This window comes from Corvus brachyrhynchos, unplaced genomic scaffold (genome assembly GCF_000691975.1).
Source record: "Corvus brachyrhynchos isolate BGI_N302 unplaced genomic scaffold, ASM69197v1 scaffold61, whole genome shotgun sequence".
NCBI lineage: Eukaryota > Metazoa > Chordata > Aves > Passeriformes > Corvidae > Corvus > Corvus brachyrhynchos.
The window spans coordinates 116,109-125,641 of NW_008236478.1; the positions used below are offsets into that span (position 1 = coordinate 116,109).

Genomic DNA, 9,533 nt, shown 5'->3' on the forward strand with positions numbered 1-9,533 from the left:
CTAGAGATGGTCATGTGAAGAAGATATCTTGCTCTAGTCAGGATGTGAAGGTTTAGGAATTGAGTCAAAGAGAATTGCTATCTTGCGACTGACTGGCAGGGAAAAGAGTGAAGTTCTGCAGCAGAGGAGAAAAGCAAAAAGTAGGGTTTACATAGCAATATGAAGTTTCTCCTCTTGGATTACAATAGTGCCTAGGTATCCAAGAATGGTCAAAGAAATTGAGATTTTGATTCAGACAGAAGAAAATGGCACCGTGCTGAATGCATAGGTGCAGTAGTCATTGCCTGTGTGTAACATGGGGAAAGGAGAACAGAACCTCAGAGATCCCAAAATATCAGGGGAAGGTGACCCATCGTGGGCCTGGGACATGGAAAGGTAAAAGATGAATGTTAATTTAGGCAATAGGAGCATTATTAAGGGGGGCTAGGTAAGGAAGCTGGAGGTGGATGAAATTTTGAGAAGTGGTATATGATCAGATATGTCTTTGGAAACAAGCAGGTCATAAAAATGAGACAAGAAGCTGGTTCTAAATTTTGGGTAAGGATTTGCAGTGTAAGTCAGAATGAAGTGAGGAAAAAAGAAGTAACAGAAGAGAGCATCATTGAGCCTTACAGATAAAAGGCAGAAAGAAGACCAATGGTACTGACATGCAGGTAGGGTCAGAAGTCAGTTTATGGCCTGGGGGCTTGTTTTGGGACTTGGAAAAGGGTTTGTTTTAGGAAATAAGAATGGGTGGGGAGAGATGCCAAAATATGAGCATGTAGGAAAAAGTTGGCAGATGTGAAAGCAGAGTACTGAAACACTAGAGAGGAAGAATGAACAGGACGTCAAAGATACTCAGAGCTTGTTTTGACGCTGCAGAGGGGTGAATGTATGTGAAGGACACCCATCTGTTCCTTTGAGATAACGGAAGGAAATAGGTCACTAAGGGAGCACACAGAGTGAAGGGCATGGGGAATTAATAAACTCAGTGGGTTGAGAGACAACTTGGTTGTGTGCATGAGTTTGATTTGTGAAGTGTCGTATTTGCTACATGCTCTGTAAATCTCTGTTTCTTGATTATGTTTTTGCAGTGCGACTCCATGACAGTATTTCAGAAGAAGGTTTCCATTACCTCGTCTTTGATCTGTAAGTGTCTCTCTCTGATGCTTCACCAGTGATGCAGGCACATTGATGGCTGACTAAGAGTGGAATAAAAAGCACCTGCATTAGTATAATTCTCCCTTTCTTCTTTGAGACCTGTAAATACCCCTGGCCTATTTGACAAAAATCCATTGACTGTGTGGTGGGGACAGACCAGGAAGGCTCCTGGCACCAGGTGTAAGTGTGGGATGACAAAGAATGTCTGTCCTGTGTATGGAGACTGTTTGATTTTTGTCTCAGAGGCAGCCCAATGGGGGTCAGAGGAGGGGTGTCCTTCCTAAGCTCAGCATACACTAAGCTCAGCAAAGGTGTATGGGCAATGCATGCACAGTGTGTCAACAGTGTCCTGTACAGTGCTGGTGAAAAGGCAGTGCAAGGGGTCAGTCACATGGATATGGCAGTGCTGGTGCCATAGTGGTGGAGAACCATCCTGGTTCCCCTGTAACACAGTTTCCCATGCGGGCTGCGGCAAAGGGCCCAGGTGGGTGGCCATATATATCCTGTGCAGCCTTGAACTGCACAAGCATGGGCTCTGTAACATCCTTTGTTCTTTTGCACTCCAGGGTTACTGGTGGGGAGCTCTTTGAGGATATTGTTGCTAGAGAATACTACAGTGAAGCAGATGCCAGGTAAGACTGTTTCCAGACCCTTCCATGTGTGTTCCATGTACACATACAAGTGGAATGAGTTTTCTGACTGCTGGTCTGTGTGTGACTTTGTTCTAACACTCTTGCTCCTTGTCTGGATAAAACACATCCTCTTTCTGCTATTAGCATGAACTTATTGTCACCAGACAGCCTGACTCAGCACAGCTCTAGCCCTTGCCCACTTGCAGACGTTGCTGTCTCTGCCACTTGCAGATGCTGTGCTCTTTGCTGGGAGAGCCACTGCTAGCAGCTTTGTCTACTTGGTCTTTGTGGTGGGTGGTTGACAGTGTGTCCTTACTGAGCAAACATAAAGGAGAGCTGTGAGGGTGCTGCCTGCTTGGCCTTCTTCTTCTAGCAGGGTTTCCAGTGATGTGCCACTGCTGTTGGGCAGACCCATTCAATTTGCCTGTGTCTGGGTAATGGTTTACTGGGCAGTGAGGAGAGGAGACTTTGAAAACTGTGTTCCTGTGGAAGCCCTCTCTGACTGTCAGCTGGTCGGTGCAGTGACAAAAGGCACAATATGAGAGAGCAACCTTCATATTTTAATGTTAAAAATATTTAGAGTTATGCCCTTCTGTTCCTGAATGTCTCCCCTCTCCCCCACGGGTGAGCTTCCTGAAGTGGCATGTGCTTGTTCCTGTTTATACAGAGTGGGTGCTATGTGCAGCAGTAGCTGAGGGTGTTGTCTGACCCATCCATCTGCTGGACATGCAGCATCTGAAATCAAAGCTGGGATTAGGCCACTCCTGTTCTGCTTTTGTGTGGCCTGGGCGTGGCCCAGTGGTGACATTTCACCCTGCTTATTCTGCAGTCATGTTCTTATCCCATACTAACCCTTGCTGAAGCAGGAATTAGGGGAGCCATGAGAAGAGAGGAGTAAGAAGGAAGTAGTGGGTACTGTGGCAGGTTGAGCTTGGTAGGCAGTACTATGAGGAAGCTGCTACTGAGTGCAAGGAAAGGAAAGAGAGCGTGACCTGGCGTGTTAGTGTAGGTACTGCTGATGGAGTCTGCAGGCACTTATTTGCTTTCCCCGTGGTTCACTTACAGCCTCTGTCTTCTGGGCATTGCAGACTTTCAAATGAGGCACTGCCCTGCGTGCTCTGCCAGGAGCCGTCTGGTGATTGGGAAGGCCAGTGAACTCACCAGCTCTGCTGGAGCTCCTGGCAGAGAGGTCTGAGAACCCCGTATATGTTTTCACTGGGGTGTAGAGATCTTGTAGGCACAGCATCTCAGATGGATACACAGTCAATCATGCCACTCTGCCTTGAAGTTGGGAAGTTTTGAGGTTATCAATCATAATCCTTCCCCTGTTCCTCTTGCCAGTGCCTGTTCCCTGAAGTGCTCAAGAGCTGTCAGTGACTGACACTGCTTAGGAAAATTATGGCAGGGTTAGGGGAAAAGGAGGACTGTCTGTTGCTCTGTTAGCCCTCCTTAGGGTGCTCAGCCCTCTGACTGTCAGCTGGTCAGGTCTCCAAGTGCCCACAAGATGACAGAGTGAAACTCCTCCCTTTCTCTCCCCATGCTGTGCTGAATTCCAGAGCAGTCTGAGGGAGCGAGGTCCGTGCCAATCCGCCGTGTTTGGCTCGCCTGGGACACCTCACACTTTTGCCATTTTTGGCCAGAAAATCTCTCTCGCTCAGACTCAGCTCTGTTCTAATTATACATTTTTGTTTTGGGAGCAGGGAGATTTTCATGGATTCCGATCCTGAGGATCATACTGCCAGCTCCAGAGGGGTGGGGGTAGCAAATACACAGTGCTGCACCTCCTCTCCTCTTCTCCTCACCCTCTTCCCATCTTTTCCTGTAGCCTTTTTTCCTTCCCTCAAATATTTCACTGATTTCAAATTTGTTCCTCTTAGATTTGTAGAAGTCAGTGAAGTGTCTGAGAGGTTCTGCAGTTAGGACATAGACCTCTCTGAGTTGTCCACATCTGCATGCTTACTTCCCAGCCATAGTTGTCAAAATCCCTATTCCGTTCCACATTCACCCTTGGGAGCTGAGTAAATGTTTAGTGGAAGAGATGGTTCCAACCTGGAATCTCACCCATGGGCGGGTTGTGCTGTCATTATGCAACAGGTGTAAATAACATCTTGGTTTTATCCCTGTGGTTTACAGCAGTGTGAATGGCAGGGACAGGGTTTTCTGTGAGCTGGGGGAGTGCAGCACGCTGCACTTAACGGAATGAGTCTGCTTTTCAGATTACTAACCCCTTAAGTGGGATCTGTACTTAAAAGGCACCCAGCAAGCGGGCGTGTGTGCACATTGTGTATATAAAGTGCTTGAGATGCTGGTCTGAAAGCTTTGCAAACTGGCAGGCGCCCAGGCGTCGTCATCCTGAATTTGCTGGGGGAGGCTGCTGCTCTCCCAAAGTTTATTCTTTGCTCAGGACTAGCCCAGTGGAATGTTTCCTGGAGCAATTTGGTCTTGCTTGCACAATTTCAGCTGCTGTTTGAAGATACTAGGATGCCTTGGCTGTTCTGTGTGGGGTGGGCACTGTTGGCTGAAGGAACAAGTGAGAGGCTTAGTGTGATGGGAAGAGAAGGAAGGAAATGATGGGAGGTAGGAGAGAGGCTTTGGGGTTGTGCTACAGAAAGGATGTTTGGTATCCTGTTGCTGGGAGGGCTGGGGTTGTTCAGCTGAGCTGTGGCATCCAGTGGTCATGATGAAGAGATTCAGCATGGGATCTTGAATGCCCCCTAGTACAAATATAAAAGTTAGGGAAATAGTTCTGGGATGAGACAAGATGTTAAATGTGTGTGCATAACTTTGTGTGTCTCTCCCTTTTATCTTGCAGCCACTGTATTCATCAGATACTGGAGAGTGTGAATCACATTCACCAGCATGATATCGTGCACAGGGACTTGAAGGTAATGTTTCCTCTGTGCTGTAGTCTGAGGAGAGCAGCCAGGGGATCACTGGAAGAGGCAAGACAGGAATATTGTGTTGTCAGCTGGCAGGGGTTTTTGTGTGGTTTTTTTTTTTGGTTTGGGTTTGTTGGTTTTTTTTCACTTGAACTGGGTTCAGGGGTTCCTGAAGCACGAAGTCGATTCTTCAGAGTTTTCTAGAGGGTGTGCTGAGCTCCCAAGGAAGTTTTCAGTCTTTGTGAACCTTGCCAACTTTCAGCCTCTCTGAGGCAGCTCCAGGATGGAGTAGTTGTGAATCTTGGAGTGAAGTATGCTTCCAGAGAAACTTGGGTAGGATTCATTATAATGAAGGACACTTTCTAGTTTGTGATTGAAGAGATCTCTAGAGACCTGGAGCAATCTTTGTTCAATCTGCCAGGATGAGTTTGTCTGCACAGAGCATGTGTATTTTTATTCTGCAGTGTTGCCAAACACATGCCACTGCGCTAGGGCAGAGATGTTCAACAAGAATTTTTTGTGTCATTTCTTTCTTCTCTCATCAGTAGAAGCACTTTTAATCCAAAACCAAAACTGCTGGCCAGTGAAAGACTGGATAAATCAATCATTTGACACATTGCAACACATTTATAGCCCCAAAGCCTCTGCAATGTAGTCACCTAAACTCCCTTCCCACACTGTGCAGCTGTGCTGGGAGCTGGGCAGGCTCCAGAATGAAGAGATTTGTGCGGGAAGGTCTGTGTGCCCTGGAGCCCTCTCTGTCTAAAGTGGGAATGGTGATGGTCACCAGTGGTCCAGTTAAATTAATGCAGGATGACACCTGCTACTAGTGTTGGTTTGGGCTTGTTCAACAGTGTACAAGGGGGAAGTAGAAAAATATTTTGCAGAGAGCAAGATAAAAGCACGTTGCAAGCTTGGTGACAGTGTTCCTCTGGTGTTTTGATCTAGTGAAAAAACCTTTGTGTTTCTGGCAAACTCCCATGCAACACTTTTGACCTTCTGGTTCACAGCACTGTGAAAAAGTGCAAATGATCTACTGTGAACTGTGGCTGCTCTTGATTAAAAGCAATATCCAAGAGGCACTGTTGCCCAAAATTAGGGAGTCTGTGAAAATCAGAAGTGTTTTCCAGTACAGAAGAAGTTTTCCTTGTGTTCAGATATAATCTGGTTTCCTTCCAAAACCTAGCAACTTGTTTAGAACTTATCAACTGCTAGACACTGCCTGCTGTAGTTAATACATTTCTTCTGTTGCTTGCTCTGATTGACTGAAGCTATCCAGGCCTGTGGAGTAACTATTCCTTTTAGCAATGGAAGTTCCTATGTTTTTTGTTTAGTATTTAGATCCGTGCCAAAAGTTGGGCCTTCAGGGTCAGTGTGTAATAACTGCAGAGCTTGCTTCAAGTAAGGTTTTGTCTTTTGCACCTCCCTTTCATAAGCCTGTCTTTTGGATAACATGCTATTAAAGGATGTCAAATGTTGAGCTGCCCATAGGGGCTGTAAGAAATTAGGGAGTGCATTCACATCCTCACCAAAAAGTGAAACCTGAGACGACCCATATGTTGGCAAACATGCACATGGATAAGCACCATTCGCCTTAAGGTGTTTGCTTCTAAAATAGAGCTACAAATAGTGCTTAACTAGCACAAGTCTGTCTTAAATGTTGCTCTTTCTTAGTCAGGCTAAGCCCAGGTTTGATCTGGAGTTGGGAAGGATTTTCAGAAGATTTCACTGGTCTTCTGCTTTAGGGTCTTGTTGATAGTGGTGAATTTTCATTAGTGTAGCTTGATTACTGCAATCTTTTCTCCTTCCCATATAGCGAAGAGTCACTGGCATCCAAATGTATTGAGACCCAGTTCCCCCTCCTTCCATGCTGCTTATGGCAAGGATTCTGTTGAAGAAAGCTTTTTTCCCTTCATTCAAAACAGAAGTAGGCACATGCCCAGTAGTTTAAGACAGATGAGTGAGCAAAGCATCTTGTGCCTGTCAGGCAGAACAGGGGTAAAGTGTTGCTATGGGGTGAAAATGGTAATCAGGCTGCAAAAAAGACCTTCATCAGATTTGTGAAACTGAGACAAGCTCCTGTTTCTGGATTTCCAGACTACCATCCTGCTCAGTTAAAAAATCAACTTGATATGAATTGCACAAAAGATGAGAAGGGTATAGGATGAGAAACCACATTTGACCTGCCTATCTTCAAGTTGATTTTCCTGCAAAGCCATAATAGCCATCACCTTAAAGCTTTGGGGTTTCAAGGGGTCCCATGTAACTAGCTGCTCTGGTGCTTCAAAGCTGCCAATTCTCAGTCCAGTTTCTGGAGTTGTGTTAAGCCTTCTGCTGAAGTCCTCTGCTGGAGCACAACAGAATTATGGTTTAAGTGAGATTCATCCAAAGTGGAAATGTGAGGGTCAAAAGTCTTGTTTCCCTTTCCCAGCACATGGAGGAAGTGACATGGCTGCTTCTTGTATAGGTGATGGCAGCAGGAGCAAGACAGAATACTTTATGCTGCTGTAAATGTGTAGCATGAAAAAACTGCTTACAAGAATACTCACTGCTGTGCTGCTTATGCCAGTTTGAGGCTGAGGCTTTTTCTGTAAGGGATGAGAACTGCTGCCTAGCCAGATGATGCCTTCCCACATTACAGCAGTGTATTTGGCAGCCTGTATTAGCATCATATTTACTTTTTCAGTGCCTTGGGGACTGTCTAATGTTCAAGGGGAGAAACATCACTGCAGATTGTATCTACTGCATTGTCCCTCCCTTCTTCCCCCACCCCCTTCCCCTCCCCCCTAGTTATCCTCTTTGAGGAGGGCAGAATTGAATTTTGGCTTAGGTGTTGCAGGAACTGTACTGCCAGTGCCCTCTTGTGTCAGCATGTAATGGGCTGGTTTGGAAGAGGCTCTAGCTCCCACAGAGGAGCCAGAGGATTTGTGTTAGACTTGAAAATTTTCTGCCACTCTAGGTCAAGGCCATTCGTTGCTGCTGTTGTGTCTTCCCCTGAACAGGTTTAGTACTGCGTGCTAAATTCTGTCAGCAGGTGCAATTCAGTGATGTGAATACTCAGAGGCTTTAACAAGGATCAGTCTTTCATTCTTACTTTCTTTTTTCTTTCTTCTCCTCAGCCTGAAAATTTACTACTAGCGAGTAAATGTAAGGGTGCTGCTGTCAAACTGGCTGACTTCGGACTGGCTATAGAAGTCCAGGGAGAGCAGCAGGCCTGGTTTGGTAAGACTGAGCTTTCCCACATTTGCTCCCCTGTTTCCTGGTGGCTGGTTGAGTTGCATCCTCCTGAGTATTTTCTCTCAGCTCTTCCAGCACACTTCTGTGTACTTGGCTGCTTCTTTTTCAAGCATGTCAGCCTCTGGGTCTTAGGCACAAGCCTAGGTGCAATAGAGGAAAAACTGATAAATAAAGACAGAAAAATGGCTATGTGTTTCTCTATTTTTCTTCTCTGTTTACAGTGGACGCTAGTGTCAGAGGTGAATGCAGCTGCTAAGTTTAGACCCTGATCTGAACTTTCCTACTGCTCAGAAGTGTAGACATCTGGAATTTTGTTCAGTCACTTTACAGAAATGCATTTGACCTGGCCTTCCTCAGGCACAGTTGGATCTGCCCTTATCTTTGTTTAGCTAAAACATAATTAGAAATGAGACCTTTTCAGGCTAAACATCAGCTCTGAGACTCTGCAGTGCTGCAGAGATTCTGGAAAGATGACTTCTTCTCCTGGTCTCCCCACACCATGTGGCAATGGGATGTGTCCCATCTGTGTCTCGTGTTTTCAAACTCCAAGGCATTAGATGTAACAATGCTATAAGTCCTGGCATCCAAGTTTGTGCCCAGCTGGTTGGCATGGTCCCTCTAACTTGTCTGTTTTTCTTGCAATACACAGGCACTGGATCCCATCTGATTTTTCTATTTTATTTGGGGGGGTTTTGCCTCTTTTTGTCGGTTTACCAAGAGACATCTCTAGCTAATATGAGATGAAGGGTGGGAGAGATGGGGTTTGGAATTTTTTAGTTACCACTAGTAGATTTTGTGATATGGCAAGATCTCTTCTGCTTGGGTACTGTAAGTACTTCATGTCATCCATTTCCTGGCAGGGTTTGCTGGTACTCCAGGCTACCTCTCCCCTGAAGTCTTAAGAAAAGATCCTTATGGAAAACCAGTGGATATATGGGCATGTGGTAAGATTCTGGCAAAATGTTTTACACTTAAACAACATCATTCCATGTAAAAGGGTGATTCCTTGTAGCCTATTGCTGGGAGGGTGCACAGTGCTCCTTCTTACTGGGTGGAGACATGAAGGCACAATGGAGGATAAGCACCTCAATGGTGTAGATGGAATGAATACTGGAGCCTGAACTCAGTTGATTCTGGCTCCTAATCCTTTCCTCAGGCTATCTAGCAGATGTTTGAGACTCCAGAGATAGGACCTGTCTATGCTTTGCAGAGTCAGTTGTTTAGATAACTGTAGCAATTTCCTATTTCACTAACTATGTAGAAGATGAAATACTGAAGAGGGATGATTTTTCTAAAAGAAAAAATGTAAGTGTAAATGTATCTGGGACTGATAAGTTTAAAGATGTTATGATATCAGTGTTGCCTGACATGGACTAAATGGTTCTCTGCAGGCCAGGAGTCAGCTTTGTCAGTGTCATTTTTGTCCCAACACCATGCACAGTAAGCATCTGAAAACAGAGTCTTTCCTGAAGTGTCCCTTGCTGCCCAGGAACCCTAGGAGATGTGGCTTCATCCTACTCTGAGAGCAGCTGGGAGTTGTGGCTTGCCAGCCATGGTAGCCAGGGGAGGGTAGAAGGACATCGTGCAGCTCGTTCTAGCTCCTGGCACTGGCATTAAGAGCTGAACATGAAGTGCCAGGGTGAGG

General features: G+C 45.7%; 1 protein-coding gene across 1 annotated transcript in view; it reads left to right on the plus strand.

Moving 5' to 3' along the window:
• The window catches only part of CAMK2G (calcium/calmodulin dependent protein kinase II gamma), a gene marked incomplete at its 5' end in the record, with an annotated part of 120,548 nt that overhangs the window by 68,154 nt on the left and 42,861 nt on the right, over positions 1-9,533 (plus strand). The window contains 5 exons of the mRNA XM_017725849.1: positions 1,074-1,128; positions 1,707-1,772; positions 4,585-4,657; positions 7,771-7,873; positions 8,749-8,832. Coding sequence (XP_017581338.1) covers positions 1,074-1,128; positions 1,707-1,772; positions 4,585-4,657; positions 7,771-7,873; positions 8,749-8,832 — 381 coding nt within the window. The remainder of the gene's footprint in view (positions 1-1,073; positions 1,129-1,706; positions 1,773-4,584; positions 4,658-7,770; positions 7,874-8,748; positions 8,833-9,533) is intronic.